The sequence below is a fragment of the Lontra canadensis genome, unplaced genomic scaffold, assembly GCF_010015895.1.
Source record: "Lontra canadensis isolate GAN:19392208 unplaced genomic scaffold, GSC_riverotter_1.0 scaffold50, whole genome shotgun sequence".
NCBI classification, from domain to species: Eukaryota; Metazoa; Chordata; class Mammalia; order Carnivora; family Mustelidae; genus Lontra; species Lontra canadensis.
Window position 1 is genome coordinate 2,610,563 of NW_022631044.1, and position 23,780 is coordinate 2,634,342.

General features: G+C 44.3%; 1 protein-coding gene across 1 annotated transcript in view; it reads left to right on the forward strand.

The window, feature by feature from the left end:
* Positions 1-6,195: 6,195 nt before the first annotated feature.
* Positions 6,196-23,780, forward strand: part of TGFA (transforming growth factor alpha) — a 103,287-nt gene continuing 85,702 nt past the window's right edge. Inside the window, exon 1 of the mRNA XM_032873690.1 lies at positions 6,196-6,470. Coding sequence (XP_032729581.1) covers positions 6,431-6,470 — 40 coding nt within the window. The 5' untranslated portion in view covers positions 6,196-6,430. The remainder of the gene's footprint in view (positions 6,471-23,780) is intronic.

Below are 23,780 nucleotides of genomic sequence, written 5' to 3' on the forward strand. Positions count from 1 at the left end.
AGATTTTATTTATTTGACAGACAGAGATCACAAGCAGGCAGAAAGGCAGGCAGAGAGAGAGGAGCAAGCAGGCTCCCTGCTGAGCAGAGAGCCCGATGCGGGGCTTGATCCCAGGACCCTGAAATCATGACCTGAGCCAAAGGCAGAGGCTTTAGCCCACTGAGCCACCCAGGCGCCCCCTCATTGCCTTTCTTTATCAGGAAGCAATTCTCCCCCAAGAAGACTGACAGGAGACTTTCCCTGACATTTCTTTTTGGGGGGTTCTCCTCCCCCCGAGAAGAGGAGGAGAGAGAATCTTGAGCAGGCTCCATGCCTACCACAGAGCCTGATGTGGGGCTTGATCTCATGACCGAGATCATGACCTGAGCCAAAATCAAGAGTCAGGCACTTACCCAACTGAGCCACGCAGGCGCCTCATCTCTGACATATTACTGGTCAGAACTTGATCACATACCCAGCCCTAGGCCAGACATCAACAATGGACGGTGATTTGTCTTGCTTCATCCTCTGCATCTGGGCATGTTGTCAATCACACAAAATTGGGATTCTGTTAGTAGGAAGGGAAGGAAAATGGGCATCCTCTTGGTATCCAACAGTGTGTGGCACAATGTATTAAAAATCAGGCATTAGGCTCATTCACTGCCATATCTTTTATACTATTTCTCGTGCATTATTGAGTATATTTGCTTTGCTGGAACACTTTCTGTGGAATCTTTTTTTTTCCCCCTCAGTTGGGTGGCATCTGAATGGTTTATGTTTTTAGAGCTGCTTGTCTAAGATACCTTGGTAAGAAACATAAATTTTTGTCACAGTCACTTCCTCCCCAAAATCCCATGCATATTGCTTTGTTGTCTTTGGCATTTATATAGCAAACAAAAGATTTTTTTTTTTTTTTCTGAGGTAAGCTGAATTCTTCTGAGTGGCTTCACAAAGTAGAGAACACTTGACTTGTCCATTGTTGAATCCCTAGTGCCTAACTCAGTGCCTGGAACATAACAGGCTTATCATGGAATGAATGGATGGAAGAAAACAATTAAGAGCCAGTTGTCTTTGGAGACTTTCAAAAGAGCAGTTTTGCCATCATATTAAAGAGTTTCTTTCCCCTGGCATGTAACCACATCAAGCTAGCTGGGAGCCACTTTGGCTGGCCTCACCACTGCTCCCATGGCAATGTTCTTGTCTGTGCCAGGCATCAAATCTGAAGCCCCTCAGTGGGCCCCCTGCCCTGGGTGCACCCCTGTACCTGGGCCCTTTCTGGGTGCTTCAATAGGAAGGAGATGGCCCCTTCCAACTTTCCTGGGATTAATTTTGCCCACACTCTTTGTCACAGCCAACTTTGGGAGCATTACTGTGCTCTGGTGGGAGTCTCTCCCTAGAGAGGCAGTTCTTGTCTGTGAAGGAATTGAAGGTTGTCAAACCCTTCTCTCAAACTGGTTTCATCTGCATTAAGTCTCATAGAAATTCCTTGAAGTGTCTGGTATGTGGGTGTACTCCTTGTTCAGTTTTGAACAATGACAGATTTCTCCCTATCATTATTTTCCTTTGGCTGTTTCAATGGGAGTTGGGAAGAAAGGCAGGATGAGAAGTTCAGTTTGAGGGTTTAAATGTCACAGAATGGCAGTCTTTCCTTGCACCTATCATAGGCTCTTTAGACAAAGTCCCCTCCACCTTACAGACCTATGGGAGGTATACGCCCCTCCTATCATCACTAAGCACTCCCAACCAGGGTTCGAGAACAGGTTCTCCTCTATCAGCTCTAAGCTTCCTTGCTGGGCACCCTATGAAAAAGATTTTTAATATTTTGGCTTTGTCTTTCTCAGTCTCAAATCTTATCTCTCCTATCTCTTCTGTCCTTTTCCTCTGAGCTTGGGGGGAATTTCTTGAGTTTATCAGGCAGATTGAGCCATCATTGAAAAATACATCACTTAGTCTCCTTTGTACAACTCTCCCTTGGATTCCTCCTTCCTCAGTTCCTTCTGTTTTCTTTTCCCTGTCTCCCTGTTGCCTCTCTGGATCATCTCCACCCTATTTCCTCCAACATTGTTAGTTTTACTTGCCTAAGGATTTCTAGGCGTATGATTTCGGACTTTCCCCTCCATACTCCTAAGAATTCTGGGGACATCCTCTCAGAAAGGTATGGCTGCTGGGGGGACAGCAGCAAAGGCAAGATTGAAGGCATAACTCTTCTGCCTCCAAGCATGCTTGATGGGATAGTTTGACATCAGCTGAGCTGAATCCTCTGGGTACCTCTACTGCTTCCTGGTCATCTAGGCAGTTCACAGGCTACATGAGAAAATGATGTCTTTAGTCACAGCCAGCCGGTAACTCCCAGTCTTAGATACTGACCAGTGCCTCGATGTCTTGGCCCTGTGTGTACCACCCATGGAAGCATCAACCTCCAGACTTCACTAGTGGGCATTAGAGCCATGCTGTGATATTCCTTGGGGAGGAAAGAGTCAAGCTTAGTACACAACTTCAGTGTGCATTCCAAAGGTAGAGAGCTGGGGGGTGGGTGGGAAACATTAAGCAGAAGGTCAAACCACTCTTTGGACAACATTGGCCATGAAAATCACCCAGGTAGCTGAGGGACAAAGCCAATGTATGTCATAGCTTCATACTCCGCCCATTCTGTTGATGAAAACTGTAAAAATGGATTCAGCACAAGGTTTCCTATTTTTCTCTTGACTAAAGGTAAGGAATATATTAATAGCTGAGGTTGTAGACGGGCCTGATACTTGGACAATACCTTACATTGGCTTAGTTTTCTGTTCCTAAATCCCTTGACACAGTAAAATCTCCTCACTCTGTCTAAAGAGTTCTCCAGAGTTCTTTATAAAAACTCTCTCTCTCTCTCTCTCTCTCTCACACACACACACACACACACACATGACATCTGACCTTTGCCATCCTATTGGGCCAGGCACCCTTTTCTGGTTTCCCTCTGAGCACCCCATCTGCTGCTGCCACTGAGGAAGGTCCCAGAGCCACCTGAAGCCAACTCTGGTCATTGCTCCGGAAGCTTGTCTGCAGGGACTGCCGTCCCGTCAGTGCTGTGGCCCAGAGCTATACTCCCTCCCTAAGAATGCCCTGGTCATTTACTCACTAATATCGTGGGCGATTGCCAAGCTCAACAGTAAGCTCAGCTGGCTTGAATCATTCAGGGAAGACTCTGGTGCTTGTGGGCCCACAATCTCTTCCCAGATGAATCAGGAAAGAGGGGGAGGCTGATTACAGTGAAGAAGGGGACTCTTTAAACATATGCTCTGTAATAAGTATGTAGAAGAAAGGAAAGGGAAAACTGACAGTGGGATTTTACCAGCCGCTGAGTAGAGCACAACACAGTTCTCTTGTTTGTGTAGGGAGGAGAGACTGTCATTGGCTTAGGACAGAAGGGACGGTCCTTGAGCTCAAGGCCAGCTGAAGAAAGTGTGTGCAAAGGCAGCCCAGGCGTATTCCTAGAGGGAAGGCCACATATTCATCAGGCAGTACGTGGACACAGAATCAGGACCTTCGGCGGCCTGGCGAGACAGCTGCCATGCCTACAGGGGAAGAATGCTAGAACGTCACACGGCTCAGAGAGCGACATATTCTATACTGCTAAAATACAAAAACATCACACCATCTTTTAGGAAAAAATGATTTCTTGACTTTAAATCATATCCTCCCCATTGCTCTTACATCAGAAACCAAATTTAGAACTCCTGAGGAACCTGTGAAGCTAACCCCGTAGGAAGGCATGCTCACACATGCACACGCACAGTAGACATGAGCAAAAGAAGTGGTGTGGAAATGATAAAATACGGATCATGCTAGGAAATTGAGAGAGGGGCAAGGCGTGTCCACTGAGAGACTTTCCCTCAACAATGGCTGTAAGTTTTGATAACAAATACGGTGCTAAGCCTGCAGATAGGTTCCTGTATCTAGTCCTCATGTCGACCCAGTGAGTTAGGTATTATCCTTATTAAAAATGTGGAAACTGAGGCAGCTTGGCAGAGAAGCCAACACATGAGCCTGGGAACCAGCTCATTTTGCTTTCAGATTTGGGCTTTGCCACTTGCAAGCTTTGTGACTCTGGGTATTTACTAAATTCTCGCGGTCTCAATTATTTTCAAATAAAGGGAAGATGGACTCTATCTCATAAGGTTGTTGTGAGGATTGGATGAGACATAGAAGATGCCCAAGGCAGAATATTCGCGTTTTAGGATATTAGGTTTCCTCCCAGCTCTATAAATAAATGTTCAGAAATGATCTCAATTCAGTCTACAGAAAAATGTTTAAATGCTTTGTAAGAAAATGCTGATTATCTGTTTGACACGAATGAGTTGGAAGGTTTATAAAACCGTAGATGTGGATCTTGAACATGTTGGCGGAGAATTAAGAATTTCAAAGCATTAGATGTACTTTGATTGGAGTACTCTTTAGTTTACAAGATACCGAATTATCTCTTGATTAAAAAGATTTTATAGTCCTGAAGGGGACAAGCTCATTGGTTTGATTCTGCTGCTACTTCTCCCCACCCATGACTCTGTGTGTGCGCAGCAGGCAGAGAAGGGAAGACTGCTGAATCTGACTCTTGCCAGCCCGAGCAGCTAGCTCTCCACCATTGTGAACTTGATGAGTGCCTCCCAGCAGGGAACAAGAGGATGGGTCCATTTTCCAGTCCTAGCTGGGGGTCCTAAATAATGGGAGAAAGGCACTGAAAACTGATTTCTTCCCTACTGTGACCAAGGCAGGCGAGTCTAGGAAGGAGATCAAAGGGCCACCAGAACAGGTCAATACCAGCCTGAAGGAGGTGGGCACTGAAGGGAGTCGGGGACCACTTACTAAAGAGAGTGTGTGTGTTTACTGTGTGCAGGCATGGTGTGGACACAGGAAAAGATGTACTCCAGAACTTAGCACACAGCCCTCACTGCAGATGATTAAGGGCTGAAAGAACAGCAAAGTATCCTCTGACAAATGTATTGAAAGGAATGGTTTCCCAAAGTAAATTTAGGGTGTTTTCAAAATCCCTTTCTACGCTGGTGTTTCCTGCCAAATGCTGAGGCCAACGGCCTGATGCCTCCTTTTCCAAACTAGGCCCCTCAGCTCCTATGAAACAAACTTAACAAAAGTTAACCCTGAAAGTCTGAGTTTTAGGCCAAGAAAACAGCAAGAGATTTCCCCCAACCTCGACTGCCCAGCCACCCACCCAAGGAAAGTGGGTCTAACCTAAGCAGCCAGGCGGGAGGGGTCAATAGAAAAGATTTAGTCCCTCAGCTTGGGACATCTGGAAAATAAGATGGGTTACTGCTTCTTGGGGGCATACTGTCCTCTAAGAACCATCCTCAGGGGACTTTGGGATGGTCCCCAAGAAACCTATGGGTCTTCCATTCTCCACCCAGAAGATCTTCCCTCCGTGTCCTCCACTTGCCCAAATTCCAGCACCAGGGGCCAGCTCCAAGCCACAAATCCTTAAAGAGCCACCCAGGTGGCTCCAGCCCATACATCCCTCTCTCTGGCCCCCTTGCAGCACGCTACCCAGTTCTTGGCCCCAGCTGCCTGTGGGGGGGGTGCGGGGAGGTGGACTGGGTGGTACTAATGATGGATAACCAGGGACCCTTAGAGACCCATCATCATTATTCATCCCAGGCCGGATATATGAAAGCCCAGGGATCTTAACAATGTGCCCTGGAGGCCGGCATTCCTATCATCGAGAATTCTCTATCGGGATAAGGGTGCGGGTAGGAAACCTAGCTGAACAAATTCTCTTGATTCTGGAGAGCCCTCTCCTGGGGCCAAGTCCTGGCAGGCGGCGGGCGAAGCTCGCCGGTCGCCTTCCGGGCTGCGTCCCCAGTCCCCGGCCGGGAGAGCCCCCCGCAGCCGCCGTCCGCGCAGGTGCCGGACGCCCGCGCGGCTCCGCTCCCCGGCGCAGAGCCTGGAAGCGACCACCGCGCCCGCACTCTCCAGCTGCGCGGCGGCCGCACGGCGCGGCTCGTCTGAGGGTGGTGGCTGAAGTCGGGCGCTTCCTGCCTTCCCGGCCGCCCGGGTGTCGGGCCCGCGCGGCGGGGCTCCGAGATTCCCCCGCTCGCCCCGCCCCGCCCGCCGCCGCCCGCGCCCTGCACGGTGCGCGCGGCGTCCCCGCCCCCAGCCCCACACCCCCACCCACCGTGGCCGTAGGGGGGCACCCCCACCGGGGCGGGAGCGTGGTCCGCGGTGGCCCGGTCGCCGAGTGGCGGAGAGGTGACGGTAACCGCCTTCCCATTTCCGCCCGGCCGGCCGCTCAGCGGGGTGAGTGCGGCAGAGAGCGCTCGGTCCTGCCTCCGCCCGCCCGCGCCGGGGGCTGGCCTTGCCTCGCCGGCGCCTTTTTCCCCCGCAGCGCGGCGCCGCTTCGCCACTCGGGCACCGCAGGTAGGGCAGGAGGCTGGAGCGCCTGCTGCCCGCCGCCCGTAAGATGGTCCCCTCGGCTGGACAGCTCGCCTTGTTCGCGCTAGGTACGTACGCTGCCTGCTGCGCGCCCCGAGCCACCTGCCCTCGGCGACACCCCGCTTTCCCCTGGCCCCTCCATTGCTCTTTTCCCGGGGGTTTTCTGCGCCCGCCTAGGAGAGTCGAGGGAGGCTCCTGCTTTTCAAGGGTTGGAGGCTGGGGGGTAAGGGAAGTCACGAGGGCTTCCTAGGGATTTGGGGAGCCCCTTCCGAAGGGGGGGACCGTGGAGCGCCCAGGCTTTCCCCGGGGAGTGGCCCCCCGGGCCGTGCGTGAGAACGCCGGCCGGGGAAGGGGAAGCGGTGTGTGAACGGGCTTGAACTTTAATCCGCCGCGGCTGTGTGTTCTTCCACTTGCTCACACCTACCTGCATACCGGGCTGTATCCCACCAAGCCCGTCTACGCGGACGGCGGTGAGCGTAGACGCGATGGGAGCGGCGGGCGTCAGCCCCTACGGCGGGACCCTGCCCGCTTCCCAGTCGTACCCCCTGCCTAGCCCTGAGCCCCAGTGACGGGCAGATGGTCACAATCAGCAGAGGCGCCCTCAGTCATCTAACTTGAGGAGCTCTCGAGCTTTGGGGTATGTTTTGGATTTTTGTGCGGATTAATTGTTCTTTTAATTAACTTCCCTGGGAGAAGTGGTTGAAGTGTCAGCCGAGGGCAGGAGCGAAACCCTAGACGGAGAGTTGCCAGTTTCCTTTGAGTTTGTTCTTGGAAGGGAAGGAGAGATGGGGGAAGGGAGGGGAGTTTAACCCGGCAAACCTGGGTCTTGTCTGTGGAGCCCTTGAGTTTTTCCGCGGTGAAGTTCACAGGTCTGCGTGTAAGTGGTGAGGGGTGCAGCGCCGTGCGCTGGCCGGCCGGCCGGCTCTCGCCCCTCGCGGCGCCCGGCCTCTGCGGTGTTGAGACAGCCGGTTAACAGCCCAGGTGTCCGGGTTTATTGGTGCAGCTCCCTGAAATGAATTCCTCAGTCGGTATCCTTTGAGTTTAACCCTGTAAAGCAAGTAGATCCTACCTGGAGAATTTATTGGAGCCTGAGAAGAGCTGTGGAGCCCTCCCAACCCACCTGCACCCCTAATACCCAGCCCCACAGCCTCACCCAGTTTCAGGGTGCTTGCAGAGCCGCCTGTAATCCTGCGCCTGAAACGCTGAGAAAGAGAAAACGGGGGTGGGGGGGTGCGGTGGCAGTAGTGGAACCCAGTGCTCTGGGCTGTACCCTCCCTCACCTGAAACTCACCAACAGGTGGCACGATTCTGGGTGGCTCCCCCCCTTTTCCCAAAACACTTTTAGGTTTTTTGTATTGATGGTTGTTCTGATTTTAGATTTTTTTTTTTTTTTGAAGCAACAAAACGTGACCAATACATCAGAAGCCTTCCCTTTGTGGATGCCTCTGCGATGTGTTTTTGCAAATTCTGTCACTAATGGTCATAATAGCTAATGCTCTCTGAGCACTTACTCCGTGCCCAGAACTGTTCTAAATGCTTTATATGATTTCATTAACTTTTCACACCAACCTGACGAAGAAGGTATTATCTTCATTTTACAGAGGAGGAAAAGGAAGCACACAGGCCCACCATTAGTAAGTAGTTGGGTCAGGATTATTAGAGTGTGGAAGGATTGAGGGTTTGAAATGTCACCTGTTGTCACCATAGTCTCCTCTCCCGATTTGGGGACTTTTCTTGAAGGAGAGATTATATGGAATACCCAAGAACTTGTTAAATTGGGTTTTCTGGTGGACTCCGAGGATCTCAAGGTGGCCTTAGGTCATTAGCTGAAAATCAGAGATGGGAAATGATGAAGGCGTGCAAATTTGAGAACACCTTTGAAAGTTGCCCTGCCCCCCCCATACTGCACTTGCCCATGAAGACTGCAAGCATTCATCATGTTATTTTTCCTTTTTGCTCAAGAGTTGAACCTGATCTTTGCTTCCTTCCTTGAGAAAAAGATGTATAAACCTAAAAAGATTGATCAGTGTGTAAAAAAGCTGCTCATACAATTCCAAAATAGAAGCAGTTGAAAAAAGAAAAAAGAGGAAAAGGCAGGATACCCTTTTTTTGTTCTGTATTTCTTAAAAAAAAAAAAAAAAGCTGTTCGTTCTGATCATTGATTCCAACTTCTGCCTCCCACCTCATTTTCTGCTAGATTACTAAACAGCACTTATCAGTGCCACATGCATCTTTAATTTGCACATTTCCTCCAGTGCTGCTTCCCTCTCTAATTTTTCTTAAATTAGTTGAACGCAGTTCTAGGCAAATCAGCAAATCGAGAAAACCAAGATATCTCCCCTCCTTCCCAGCTTTCGTAGGGACAGTCTGAAAAGGAGTGGGTTGTTTGTAGTCTCAGCTGATGCTCCTGATTACTTGAACCTGAGCGTTGATTGATGTTTTGGCAGCGAGCAGGCGGAGACTGTTGCTTAAAAGGCAACATTGGAAACGTCATCCAGGTTCCTGTGGTGGCTGCCCTCCATGTCGGACTTCCGTCACTGGCCAGGCACACCTTATAGGGGCTTGGCACCTCCAGTCCCACATCCTCCTTTGTGAGCAGGGAGCAAGATGTGTGCTCTTGGGCAAGTTACTTAGCTTTTCTGTGCCTTGTTTTCCTCATCTGTAAAACGTTGCTGTGAATAGGGTGGTTAAATATATTTAATGAACATAGAACGGTGCCTGTCTTGTAGTAGGAGTTGAAAAAATCTTAGGGCCATTATTCATCACCATTGTTGTTGTAAATTTGAATCCCATAGAGTTCCAGATGTCCTAGCAGGTTGTATCCATTCTGTAGCTGGGAGCTTTCAGCTCTCCACCCTTCCTAAGCCAGGAAATACCACCTAACCTAGAAACCTACTTAACGATTTTAGTGAGTCTCATTGGGCAGATACCAATTCAAGCAAGTTTAGAATTTGGGGGGCAGGGACGTCATGAATTTTTAAATTTTTGATGCAAAACATTTGTCTTTCCTCCTTACTGTTCAGTGGTCAGTTTATTGAAGTCACCACTAAGTTTCAGTTTTCTCGGTGGGAATAATAAAATTGTACCTACCTCACAGGTTGTTACGAGAATCAGATGAGATAGTAAATACAGAAGCTGTTTATAAACTATACAAATAAAGAATAACACAGAAAATGAAATTGATTTTATAATCCAGAAATAAACACTATTATGTTTATGGCAACTCCCAGAAGTAGGACTGGGTGTAGCTTAAAAAATGGTCCTAGGACACTCAAGTGTCATTAAGGATGGGTAGAGATGAAGCCCCTTTCCCTGTGGATTTGGGGCCAAGGGACCAGTAGGGGGCAGGAGCTAAGACAATCTTCTTCTCCCTTACATGGAAATTATGTCTTTCAGAGTAGACCGCATAGGTTTGCCCAGGACACATGTTTTCCTTATTGGGCAGCCATAATTAGGGAAAGTTCACTTAGAACATTGGCTCTTAAGGTGTATATGGAAGCCTTAGAGGCTAAGTTTCCCATATTTGCTTTTCCAAAACTTGGTTTCCTAGGATAAAGAGATCTTTCTGTAAATATTCAATGTCCCCTGCAAAGGGGACCTTTCTTACAGGAGTAAATGATGCTTCCTGTTTCTATGGTAACATAGGAAAACTAGCTGACTTTTCCATTAGACCTATCTCTAAGGGCCTTTTGAAAGTGTGTTTGAACAAAGTCCTACTCTTCGGGCTGCCCACCGAAAGAGATGGGCAGTGGGAAGTGGAGCGTGGGTCAGCCAAGATAGGACGAGCCTGACACGCCAAACCGAGCATCTTGTTCTTGGTTTCACATGTAAAAACCACTGTAGGACCTTCCACAGCAGTGCGCTAGAACCACAGCCACCTGGAAGGCTTGGTACACCAGGATGTCCTGCAGGAGGTGGGAGGGTTTGTGTGTCTGATAGGTGTCTAGGTGTCGCTTATGCCGCTGGTGGGGAGGGAAGAGAGGGACACTTGGAGGACCATCGCTCTTCAGCCAGTTGATGTTCGGGCAGCTTCTGGCTTAGCCAACTGTGTTTCATCTAGTCTGTCCTGACATTTCTGAATGCTGCTGTGGGTTTATGAGCCATTATTTAAAAGTGCTTCTGCAGCCGTCTTGTTGAGCAGAGCAAGAACTCTTGCTGAGATCTCTTAATTGTCATTAAGTGTTCTTGACCTTTGGCCCTGGAAAACGTGACGGTCCTTTGTTATTAGACTTAAGTAGACCAACGCTAAGCATGTCACACTTTCTTTTGGGGGGGGGTTGCCAAAAATTGACCTCTGTTTTGCTGCCATTTCAACAATTTTTAATGACCTCAATTTAAAGTATGAATTGAATTCTGTGCTAAAGGCTAACCTGGTTAAGATTGCATCTAGGGGCACCTGGATGGCTCAGTCGGTTAAGGGTCCGACTCCTGATTTGGGTGGGCTCAGGTGGTGATCCTTGGGGTCGTGAGATGGAGCCTCCATTGGGCGCTGTGCTCAGGGCAGAGCCGGCTTGAGATTCTCCCTCTCCCTCTACCCCTTTTCCCACTCACTCTCTCTTGCTCTCTAAATAAATAAAATATTTTTTGATTGCATCTAAATAGAGAATTCGAGTACTTTTACAGTGACTTCTGGTTTTGTTATGCTTTTTTTTTTTCTCCTTGTGAAATGTCAAGTATAAAAATTTTTCGTGAAAATCAGGAAAGCCTAAAATCCAGGCTTCCAGAACCATCTCTTAGGAGCTCTTCAAGTACAAGGCACATTCCCTTTAGATGAGCTCTAAAAATCTGGATAGTCTTGGGGGCACCTAGTTGGCTCAGTTGGTTAAGCGACAGACTCTTGATTTTGGCTCAGGTCATGAGCTCAAGGTCCTGGGATCGAGCCCCACATAAAGATCTGGCTCTTTGTTCAGTGGGGGGGTCTGCTTTAAATCTTTTCTCTCTGCCCCTCCCTTCCCACTCCCCACTCACACGTGCTCACACTCTCTCTCATAAATAAATCTTTAAAGATCTATATTTGGGTAGTCTTTTCACACATTATGAATTGGGTGTACTGAATATGACTTGAATATGGAAGTTTGTTGAAATGGAATTTTATGTCTTTACTAGTGCCTTTTGTGTTTTCCCCTTAAGTCAGAGGAAACACAATTTCGCATGGAGTCTTACCCCAGTCAAGGGAATTCTGTGCTCAGCATTTTTGCTTTTAATTTTTTTTTTGTTGGGGGGCGGTCTCCTTCCCTACCTTGAAAAGCTTTCAGTTTCCCCCATCTTAGTGTTTGTATTTCTCAAGTATTTGTAGAGAGATGGTTAAGGACTTCCTCAAGAAGGGATATACATATAAACTACTTTTTTGTAACAATCTTGTATGATGCCTTGCCTTCTTTGGCTTTAATCTTTGAATATGTTAGCTTTTCTGGCTGGAAACCTTAGCAGTAGAGTTCGGGTCCCTCCAAGTCCTGCCTTGGATTGATATTGGTTGGTGCTTGTCCTCTCTACTAGGTGGAGGGTTCCTTAGAGACAGAGATCCTAGGTCTTCATCTCTGCCCTTGGCCTATTCAGAGAACAGGTAGAGCCTCAGAGGAGACCACTAAGCACTTGATGACCCCCTTGGGGTATCTGGTCCTGGATTCTCCCAACTGTAGACTCAGTTGGCAAACATTTAGCCACATAGTTAACATTCATACTGGAAAAATCTTCATTGTGATAATCAAGGGTAGCAGGTAAATTCTAACAACACAGATGCAACTAGTCTTCAGAATAATTTTTTTAAATAGATTATGATTTAGTGTTTTTAATGATCACAAAAATATTTTTTTTCCTCTAAACCATTTGGAAAATTCTAGAAAGCATAAGAGAAAAAGTGTTGCGATGACCTAGAGTTCTACCACCCAACGATAACCATGATTAACATTTTGTCATACAGCCTGTGGATGAATGTATAGGTAGATATTCTTTGAAAGCAGCTGTGATTTCTGATGGACTCACACCATTTAACTTATTCATTTTTGCAACTTGACAACTTTCATAATAAACATTTTTATGTTATTAAACATTCATTCTTAGTGTCATTACATCATTCTTAGTGGCTGGCAAGTAATCTCTTGACTGTATTTACTAAAACCCATTTTGAAACCCTTTTGGCCATATAAATTTTTCCCATTTTTCATCGTTATGAAGAATCCACACACTTTGTTGGGAATGTAAGTTAATACACCTTTTTGGGAAGTCTGTATGGCAGTAGCTATCAGTTTTAAGTGTGGGTATAACTTGGGTCATTAGTTCCACTGTTTGATATAGATCCTACCTAAATACTTGCCTGAATGTGCAAAGGAAAAAATGTAAAGGATGGTGATTGTTGATTTTGTTTGGAACAGTAACAAGTTGCCAGTACCTACTGTTGTAATTATTTAAGGAGATTCCTTAAATAAGTTATATATAACAATACATTGGTTTACTATGTATCTATTTAAAAGAATCAAGGTTTCATGATATCTTATATTTAAAAAAGGCATAGAACCATATGTATTATATAGTGCCTTGGTTTGAATCTGTTAACTTTTTTATAACAAGCCTATATTAAATTTATAATGCCTAAAGTCAAGGAAGATAAACGATACAACAGATACTTTTGTGCATAAGTGTTTGGCACATTTTTAGGATAAATTCCTAGCAATTGGCCTTTTCTCCCACAAGCAGTATATGAGTGCCATTTTCTTGATTCTTCCCTAATACTCGAAGTTAGTTTTAAGACTTTGCCAAGTTGATTGGGGGAAAAAAAGACCTCCGCGTAATCCTCGTGTTTAAGATGATTCGATTTGTTTGTTGGCCGTGTCCTCTTCTTTGCATCTTCACTTTTGTAATTTTTTTTTCTGATTATTCTTTTCTTAGAGCTTTATCAGACTTTATATAGGAAGGATATTAATATTTGGCAAGTATTTCCCTCCATTTGTTGTAAGTCTTTTACTGTTTTGTTTATGGTGTGTTTGACATCCTGCACATTTTTATTTTTATGTAGCAGAAACTAGAAAAAGAAATCTTTCCCCACAAGTTTTCTACCTTCACTTATGCAGTTAGGACAGCCTTCCCCAGCCTAAGATAGGGCAAATACTTATTTTTTTTCTCCTAGTCTCCTGTATCATGTTGAACTATTCTACCCAGAACTTTTCTTGTGTATGGTGTGAGGTACGACTCACACTTCATTAAAAAAAAAAAAAAAAAGATGGTTTAATAGTTTCAATTGCTGTTTATGGAATAAACTGTTCTGTTGGGGCGTGAAATTCCATTTTTATCACATGCTAAATTCTTATAAGTAATTGAGACTGTAGAATTTTATTTTGGTTCTATTATTTTGTATTTTTGTGCTTATTGTGCATTTGTTCACTCATGTATCCTGCAAATATTTATTGAGCACTTACTCTGTGCAGAGACTGCTTCAGATGCTGGGGAATCAGCCAAGAATAAGACACAGAGCTTGTGTTTTAACGAATTCTACATTTCCCACTGCTCTCTATCCTGACTGGTTGGTGCTAGCCTTTAAAGCTTTTTTAAATATACCTTTATTTTGTAACAGTTTTTGTTAATTCTAATAGTCCTTCAGTTTATTCTCTTAGGTGCGCAGGTCCATGACCATGAAATCTTGAATAATGATAGCTCTGCCTCCTTCCTTTTAATGTCTTTATCTTTTATTACATCTTCTTACCACTGGCTAGAACTTCAGGAACATTTTAAAAAGGTGGTAGATATCCTTGTATTTTTCTTAACTTACTGATAGGGTTTGTGGCATTTAATAGTTAAGTAGGGGGATGACTTGGTTATATATGCACATGAGAATGTCTTTATATCTACATATCTACAAAGATGTATATATGTGTATCTACACACATGAACTATCATGTTAATAAAAGGTATTAGTCTTCATAACTTACTAAAAGATTTGGCATTTTTGCTTTGTTTTTTTTTTAATGCAGGGAAGATAATACAAGTTGTGGGTTTTGTTTCTTTCCAAATGTTTTGAGGACTTTGATCGAGTCCACTGATGTTATGCCATCCTTAAATTCCTGGAATGAACCCCTCATGGCTCTGTGGTATTATTCTCTGGGCACACTGCTAGATTGGATCCCTTCTGAAGTGTTTGAGGCCTTAGTTTCATTTTTAGGATTTGATATCAGCATCATGTCTCCTTCATACAATACCTTTTAAAAGCTTCCATCTGTTTCATACTCTTGAGTAGCTGAAATATCATGGAATTAAGTGGCTCTGTGAAGGCTTGAAAGAAATTGCTAGTGGTCAATTTAATTAAGTTCTCCTCCTCTTGAGTCATTTTTTGGTAATTATTTTCCTCACAATCTATGCATTTCAGATTTTGAAATTTTTAGTGTGGATTTTATAAATAATCTCCTTTCAACCTAAAGGCTTTTGGGTTTTGGGGGGTTAGTTTGTTTGTTTTGGTTTGGGATTTTTTTATGCATCTATGGCCCCGGTTCATGTGACTTTACCAAACAGGGAAGTGAGTAAGCACCTAGGCCCCCAAAATAAAATACATTTTCAGGTTTGTTTTTCTTGATAATACTTTGGGGAAAAACAACAACAAACCCTTCTTTTTAATCTTAAGTCAAATTCAAATGAAGGCTTCATTTTAATAGTGTTCCCAGGAGCCCAGGAAAATTTCACCCACTTATTTGCCTAACTGTGTGTGCCAAAGCTGCCACAGTAATGCCATTTCTGGTTTGGGTGATGCACGGCATTGTAATTTCTAGCAAAGGCTACTGACTAGCTTCCTGTTGGTTCCTTAAGCTTTAAGAAGTTTAAAAACCTCCGAATACACTATTGGGTCCATTAGATGTGACAAGAGTGTTCAAAGCAAGACAACCAGTGCTCCTGTGGGAGATTTTTGCTGTTGTTGGCTCATTTCGTTTGGGGTGATTTTTTTTTGTTTTTAAGATCAGAACTTGGAGGTGGAAATATTGGATTCTTACAAAGAAACCGTATCTTCAGCTTGAGTTCTTTAGGGCCTTTGATCTGAGTCTGAATGAGGTCAGTAAACAATTCTCCTGGGCACATAAAGGATAGATGCGCCTTTACTGCTCTTTCGTCCTCTCTCGCCGGGTCAGAGGTGTTCACCGGGTAATTGCTGTACTTCCAAGACGTGCAGATTAACTGGCTAAATGGTACACGTCATGTGACACAAAAGCAGCCGAAGCTGATAAATGAGAGGTTTGCAATTACATGCTCTGTTCCCCTCCCTCTGCCAGGCCTTGGGACCCAGCAAGGCAAAAACAAATGGAACATAACTTTTCACGATGGAAAGAAGCAGCATAAGGCCTGTCACTGTTACGGTGGCAGGGGCGAGGAGGGACTGGCCTCTAAGCTGTGGAGGGGCCGAAACTGCTCACCTTCTAGGTCAGAGCTCAGCTGGCAACTCCGGGCTTGAGCACTTCTCGCCTTGGAACAGTGTCTGGGTTATTATTTTTGCATTGGAGGAGCGTACCATCGGGCCAGTTTGTATGCTGTACACACTCCCTGCCAGCACGTTTAAACAATGACAGATGTTTTTTGCACATAGCAGATCTTGGGTGTTATAATTAGTGTTTCAGGGGATGAATCATAGGCCCCTGAACGGAATGAAAGCAAGCTTGGGGCCCAAGCATTGTTTAGGGAGGTGAGGTGAACTCCTCAGGCACCCAGATGGGGAATCCTTCTGGATCTGGACTCCCTCTAAACCACAGCAGCCACTCCCCTGCCACGCACAGAAAACCCCAAACCAAACACACTTCTGGGGCAGACCACTTAGGGTTCACAGAACACAGGCACGTGCTGGTGCCCACCTCCCCTCGTGGGCCATGCTGGAGACACACCTTCTCTGCCAGCCTTGGTTAAATCCCACTCACTCCTTTTCCAAAGTCAAATCAAAATCAGAATTTACGAACAGAAGAATAAAAAAGCACCCCCAAGTTTGACTCCCAGAGACTTCCCCTTACTAAGTGTAACTAGCAAGTATCCGACCAGATCTCTTTCTCTGTATGAATATAGATATTCTTTTTTTTAATAATTTATTTTTTATAAATATATAATGTATTATTAGCCCCAGGGGTACAGGTCTGTGAATCGCCAGATTTACACACTTCACAGCACTCACCATAGCACATACCTTCCCTAATGTCCATAATCCCACCACCCCCTCCCTACACCCCTCCCCCCAGCAACCCTTAGTTTGTTTTGTGAGATTAAGAGTCTCTTATGGTTTGTCTCCCTCCCAACCCCAACTTGTTTCATTTATTCTTTTCCTACCCCCAACCCCCCCCACATTGCATCTCCACTTCCTCATATCAGGGAGATCGTATGATAGTTGTCTTTCTCTGATTGACTTATTTTGCTAAGCATAATACCCTCTAGTTCCATCCATGTCATCGCAAATGGCAGGATTTAATTTCTTTTGATGGCTGCATAGTATTCCATTTTATATATATACCACATCTTCTTTATCCATTCATCTGTGGATGGACATCTAGGTTCTTTCCATAGTTTGGCTATTGTGCACATTGCTGCTATAAACATTCAGGTGCACATGGCCCTTTGGACGAGGACCACTACATTTGTATCTTTAGGGTAAATACCCAGTAGTGCAATTGCTGGGTCGGAGGGTAGTTCTATTTTCAACTTTTTGAGGAACCTCCATGCTGTTTTCCAGAGTGGTTGCACCAGCTTGCATTCCCACCAACAGTGTAGGAGGGTTCCCCTTTCTCCGCATCCTCGCCAGCATCTGTCGTATCCTGACTTGTTGATTTTAGCCATTCTGACTGGTGTGAGGTGGTATCTCATTGTGGTTTTGATTTGTATTCCCCTGATGCCAAGTGATGTTGAGCACTTTTTCATGTGTCTGTTGGCCATCTGGATGTCTTCTTTGCAGAAATGTCTGTTCATGTCCTCTGCCCATTTCTTGATTGGATCATTTGTTCTTTGGGTGTTGAGTTTGATAAGCTCTTTATAGATTTTGGATACTAGCCCTTTATCTGATATGTCATTTGCAAAGGATATAGATATTCTTATACCCACTTTTTCCCTTCAAATAAAAAGGCATTTGGTTTTTTTAAAAGATTTTATTTATTTATTTGACAGAGATTACAAGTAGGCAGAGAGGCAGGCAGAGAGAGGAAGGGAAGCAGGCTCCCCATTGAGCAGAGAGCCTAATGCGGAGCTCAATCCCAGGACTCTGGGATCATGTCCTAAGTCGAAGGCAGAGGCTTTAACCCACTTAGCCACCCAGGCGTCCCAAGGCATTTGGTATTTTTAAATCTGCTTTTTACTTACCGTCTATAGGGAAAATATTTCTGTGGCAGAAATACAAATATATTAACCTATCTCTTTTTCTTTTTGATAAGTATAACACATTTCACCATACAACTCTGCCATTGTTTATATACCTGTCCTTTAATGATAGAGATGTAGATTGTCCCAAACTCGAATATTGAAACCTGTAATGAAAATTCTTGCAGCTAAATCATTACAAATATCTTTTAATTATCTTCTACAGCCAAATCCTCAGAAATGGGCTAGTAGGTCAAGTGATCCACATTTTTCAGCTCTTAATATGTTTTGATAATCTGCCCTCCAGAAAAGCTGTACAGATTTACAGTCCTGTCCCCTATTTGTCGGCAAACTTGCCTATGATTAGTATTATAACCTTTAGATTCTGTACATTGTTTTGACCAAATGGTATCGCATTGTTTTAATTTGTATTTGGTTAAAACCAAAATTTGTCACATTGAATGCTTTTTCATGTTTGAGTATTTGAATTTATTTTTTTGTGAATTAAACCATGTTTGGGGTAGGTTAGTTTTTTAAAGTTTTATAAACGGTTTTTATGAAGATATAGTGAAAATATTTCCTTCCTTTTGCACGTTAAATTTAAATGTCTTGTGTTTGGGCTTACAGAAGTATCATTTTGTTTTTAACTTTCAAGGACTTAACATCTGTTCATTTTTCCTTTATGATTTCTATTTGGAATAGGAAGGGATTTGCTGTGTCTCTTTGATAATCTCATTTCCCCTTCTATTTTTTAAAAGGATTTTATTTATTTATTTGACAGAGATCACAAATAGGCAGAGAGGCAGGCAGAGAGATGGGGGGAAGCACTGAGCAGACAGCCTGATGCGGGGCTCGATCCCAGATCCCAAGGTCATGACCTGAGACGAAGGCAGAGGCTTAACCCACTGAGCCACCCAGGCACCCTTCCCTTTCTACTTTTATGTTGTTACTTTTCCAAGTTGAATTTCAATTCTTGGGGAATGTATTTTGGTGTAAGATGTGAGGTAAGACTCTAACTTGCCTTTTTGCTAAATATGGGTCCAGTAGCTCCATGCATGTTTGTTGAACAGTTTATTCTCTAATCACCGATAGCAAATCCTACTTTTGTCACTTGATACAACTTAGGGGTCCTTCAGTCTACCTGTGGAGGTTTTGTTCTGCTCCATTCATTTGAGGCTCATCCCATAGCGAACAATTCTTCTGAGCTGGGAAGCATTATTGCCCCAGGAAGTGGACACAGAAAACATTGAAACTGGGAAAGGAGACATTGGGTACAGTGGATGTCCCTTCATGTTCACATCTCTCTTTCATGACAAGACTTCTACTTCTGTCCCACTTAGAGCGTATTGGAAGAAGAAACCTGGGTGGTGGTAGAGAGGATACTTACTGTGTTTGAATCCTGAGGAGAAAGGATGACGACCTCATTCCTCAGCTTGGCTGAAGACTGATGGACATTGGGTCTCACTGTCCTGAAAGGCATGGCGTGTGCTTGCTTCAGCAGCACATATACTGAAAGGCATGGCGAACCTGCCTGTGTGCTCCTATTGTTTCTGGAACTTTGTGCTTTTCATGAATTGGGGGTCATGAGGCATGCCTGCAGTCCTCCATATGATGTCCTGGTTAACCAAAACTGTGTATTTGCATGTCTCCTTTTCAAATGGGAGTACTGTGGGATACGCAGTGATATGCTCAGAGCCTGGCGTATATGGGTGCATCTCCCTGGAATAAGGAATAATTAAAGAATCAAAAAGGAATTTAACTGGCAAATCATGATATTATTTTATATAGTAAAACAAATTCATCTCTACTAGTTGATAAAATGCAAGATGGAAATAACAAAACTAATTTTTAGGATAGAAAGATAAGTTGTGATTCTTTTTTTTCCTTTGGAATGTTTCAGAGTGTGCCCCAGACTCTAGAGGAATAGGTATGAGTTTCCTTCTCTTTGCCACTTGGGGAGGGGGGTCCTAGTGAAAAAGTTTAAGGAGCACTGTCTCATGGGGAGGACTGATTTTCAGATACTTAAAGTAGGAAAAACAGTAACTAAAACTAATACCTTCATTAGTCTTCTGCTTGTTTTAGATTTAATTTGCTTTTCTATGTTTTCCCAAGATGAAAACTTGGATTATTAGATGAAAATTTAGCTTTTTCTTCTTTTCTAATCTATTCATTCAACGATGTTAGCTTCTCTGTAAGTGCTGCCTTTTCCGCATCCCACAAATATTGATGAGTTGTATCACCGTTTTTATTTAGTTCAGAATGTTTTTAACTGCCCTTGAGATCTCTTCTTTGACCCATGTATTCTTTGGAAGTATATTGTTTAATCCAGTATTTGGGGGATTTTCCAGCTATCCTTCTGCTTATCTATCTCAAGTTTATCTCCATTCTGGTCTGAGAGCAGATGCTGTATGATTTCTAGTCTTGTATATTTTATGGTCCAGAATATGGTGTATCTTGGTGAATTTCATGTGAGCTTGAGAAGATAGTGTATTCTGTTGTTGGATGCAGTCTGTCTATAGACGTCAATGACCTCAGGTTGCTTGAAGGTACTGTTGAGTTTAACCACGTGCTTACTGATTTTCTGCTGGTGAATCTGTCCGTTTCTGATAGGGGGGCATTGAAGTCTCTGACTATAATAGTGGATTCATCTGTTTCCTCTTGTATCCTATAGCCTGACGTTCTGTTGTCAGGCACGTACTCATTAGCGTTGTTAAGTCCCTTCACCATTCTTTAATGATTTAGAAGCTATTTGTGGGTCTCTCGGTGCCCAAAGGTCATTGCTAGGTCAAAGGGTCAACTCTTTAGCCCTGTGTGGTACCTGATGCAAAACTTCGCATTTTATCTGTGAATGAGGGGTTCACCGAATGGGGTTTTCTTCCTGACTGGGGTAGCAGAACTCTGATCTATTTTAACTTATCTTATGGAGAGAAAAGAATCTCTAACAGTCATTAGTCCAAGTTCCTGGACTAGTGCTCTGTTAGGATCAAGATAGTGGGATCTTCTTTGACAGGGGCCATCATCTCAAGTACGTTCTAATTTTGAATCCTCTGTAGGTTGTTGAAGTTTTTGGCAAATGGACCGGTTATGCCCCAGTGAACTACTTGAAAGTTAGAGATTTACACTTAGGAAAACAGCATCAACTCACTTTGTAATGTGAGCTTCTTTTCTTGTGAAGTGCCTCTTTCCTCTACTGCGGAAGTGAGGGAAAAATAAACAAAACGGTCCTTTCAACTAAACTGGATTTTTTGGATTTCAGATAAAAGACCGGCCATTTTTCTTTTAACAGTAATGACAGAGGCATTTGGAGTATCTCAGCTGTCATCCCATATAGAATATATCCAAGTGATCAAACAGTAGTTGTGATTTTTGTGAATCAAGCCTAGTATAACATCCGGTTCTTAATTCACCCAAACTGACTACTTTAGTCATTTAAGGCTGTGCTATAGAGCCAATGGGATGAATTACCAAAAGAAGATCTATCAGGTTGAAATGAGGGATGCTATTTATTTATTCATTTGTTTTAGGTGATTTCTTTTCTACATGGATTGTTCATTACAGCAAACACCTCATGTGTGTGTGAGATCTTCTGCTGGGTTTGGTGATAATAATGCAAAGAGGGCCATGCCCTAGCTTTTGCCCCCAGTCCCTGAATTCTTGGCAGAAGCAGACACTGTTTTTATTTTGTTTTGTTTTTTTACAATATAACACAAGGTACACGGTGGGTACCTTGCACTTAAGACCAGGGTTTTGGGCAGGGCATGACCTGAGATGATGGCCATCACTTAAAACAGCACATGGTAGGTGGTAATTTCTTTAAGAGTTTTATGTGTCATACAAATCCCTTTAGCCCATCTAGCAGCTCTATGAGATAGGGTGATTATCCGCATTCTACAGATGGGGAAACTGAAGCACAAAAATGTTGACTTGTCCATGCTCCCACAAGTAGCAGAGCAAGGATTCGAACCCAGGTGCTTTGCCTGCTGATCTAGTCGTCTCGCTACTCCATGTCATTCACGGAAGCCTGTGGGTGCTGAGGTGCCTAGCTTCGTTCATGTCTGAAAGTGCCATTTTGTAGCAGACTCTAGGCCAAGTGTAATTGGACTTTTCAAACAGCCACTCCCTTAAGGTTTTTCACCATAGTGAGAGTAATTGCCATACAGGTAATTGTCATGTTAGCCAACAAGAAATGTTGCCACTTCCCACTGCTGGGAAATAGAAACAAATGTGGCCCAGGTCTTTTTTTTTTTTTCTCTCCTTCAGGTCGGGAGTTAGCTGTTCGAGAGACAGGTAATCACCTGAGGCATGCTATTTGCCCTATTTCTTTGTAATAAATTGCCCTATTTCTAGTAATAAATTCACTCATGGAGGTTGGTATGCATTTATGTCAAGCATTTTTTTTTCTTTTTTTAAATTTTATTTTATTTAAATTCAATTAGCTTAGAGTATATCATTGGTTTCAGGGGTAGAATTCAGTTATTCATCACTAGCATATAACCCCCAGTGCTCATTCCATCAGGTACCTTCCTTAATGCCCATCACCCAGTTACCCCTCCCCCCCACCTACCATACATTGTTTAAAAGGTATTTGTTTTAAAGGGTAATTTCTTCCATTTATGTGGCAGCCTGTCCTCCAGTGAGTGACATGCCTATAAGTCACATGCACATGAGCTCTAGCCCCTGAGGCTTCTGCTCGACTCCTGGCGTCTTCTCCTCCTCACCTCCCTCCTATGCCCCACCAGTTGACATGTCCCCCACATAATAGCAGAAGTTGGCAGAGTCTTTACCACTTTTGCTTTAACACCTTTAGTTCTTCACAGCCCCACTAAAGATAGAATCTGTGTTAGCACGTTTGCTGGTAGCTGGCTTCCTTTAACACCCTTCACCCTTAACCTGAGCCATGACATGGACCCACAAAACACACAGACATTTCCATTGACTTGCTAGAGCAGCAGGTCAGAACAGAAATGGGCTTTCCTGCTTCACTTGTATGTAGGAACTTCCTTCATTTGGCTGGCAGCATTTTTTTTAATGGCTTTTGCACCTCCAAATAGATAGTTTAGTACCTGGATCCTCAGGTGTGAGCAGGGCCGCAGTGGGGACATTTTACCGAGGTTTATTAAAGGTGGCAATTTTTTCCATTAGGTAAAGGAGTCGTACCCTTTGTCCCATAGTCCACAAGTACCCTCTTCCCCTTTATGAAATTTTGTGTTAGGCCACTCAATTTTACCAAAGACCTACATCAGTGCCTTTTTTTTGCTAACCAAAGGAAATCTAGAAAGAGAAATCGTAGGAGTGAAAATAGCTTCCAGCATCCATTTTGCAGTGAGCTTTCATAGAGGCATCCTGCACCCAAGGTGGCGAGAGTGGCCCCACCAAGCTCATTCCCCCAAACTACACTCAGCATCTGCACCTACAGCCACCATGCGTTTGAACTGTGTCTGTGAGCATCCGTGCTTGATCTCTGTCTGTGCATCTGTTAGCAAGAGGTGTCCTATCAAAGTTGAGAGGCAACATGGGGTTCTGGGGGGCAGGGAAGGAGAAAATGAAACAAGATGGGATCGGGAGGGAGACAAACCATGAGAGACTCTTAATCTCACAAAACAATCTGAGGGTTGCGGGGGGTGGGGTGGGTTATGGACATTGGGGAGGGTATGTGCTATGGTGAGTGCTGTGAAATGTGTAAACCTGGCGATTCATAGACCTGTACCTCTTGGGCTAAAAATACATTATATGTTTATAAAAAATTTTTTTAAATTTATTTAAAAAATCAGTGTCTTATTTAAAGGACCTTACTTGATAATCCTTTTCTAGAACACTCTCTCCCTAATTTGTAACTCCAGAGCATTCCCATCTCTAGTTGGCTTACAGACGATGGCCTCCCCTGCAGTAGCTTCCCCAGCCCCTCTAGAAAAGGGTTGACCAGTGGTCATTTCTGTACAAGCCCATCCTGCTGGCGGTGGAGGGAAAGCTGACGTTTTAGGCAGCCAGGAAACTCAACTATCGCCTGAGATTCAAACACCCAGATAACACCTCCTCATGAAAATTCTGTTGTTGTCCGAGCAGAAGGCCCCCTGGAG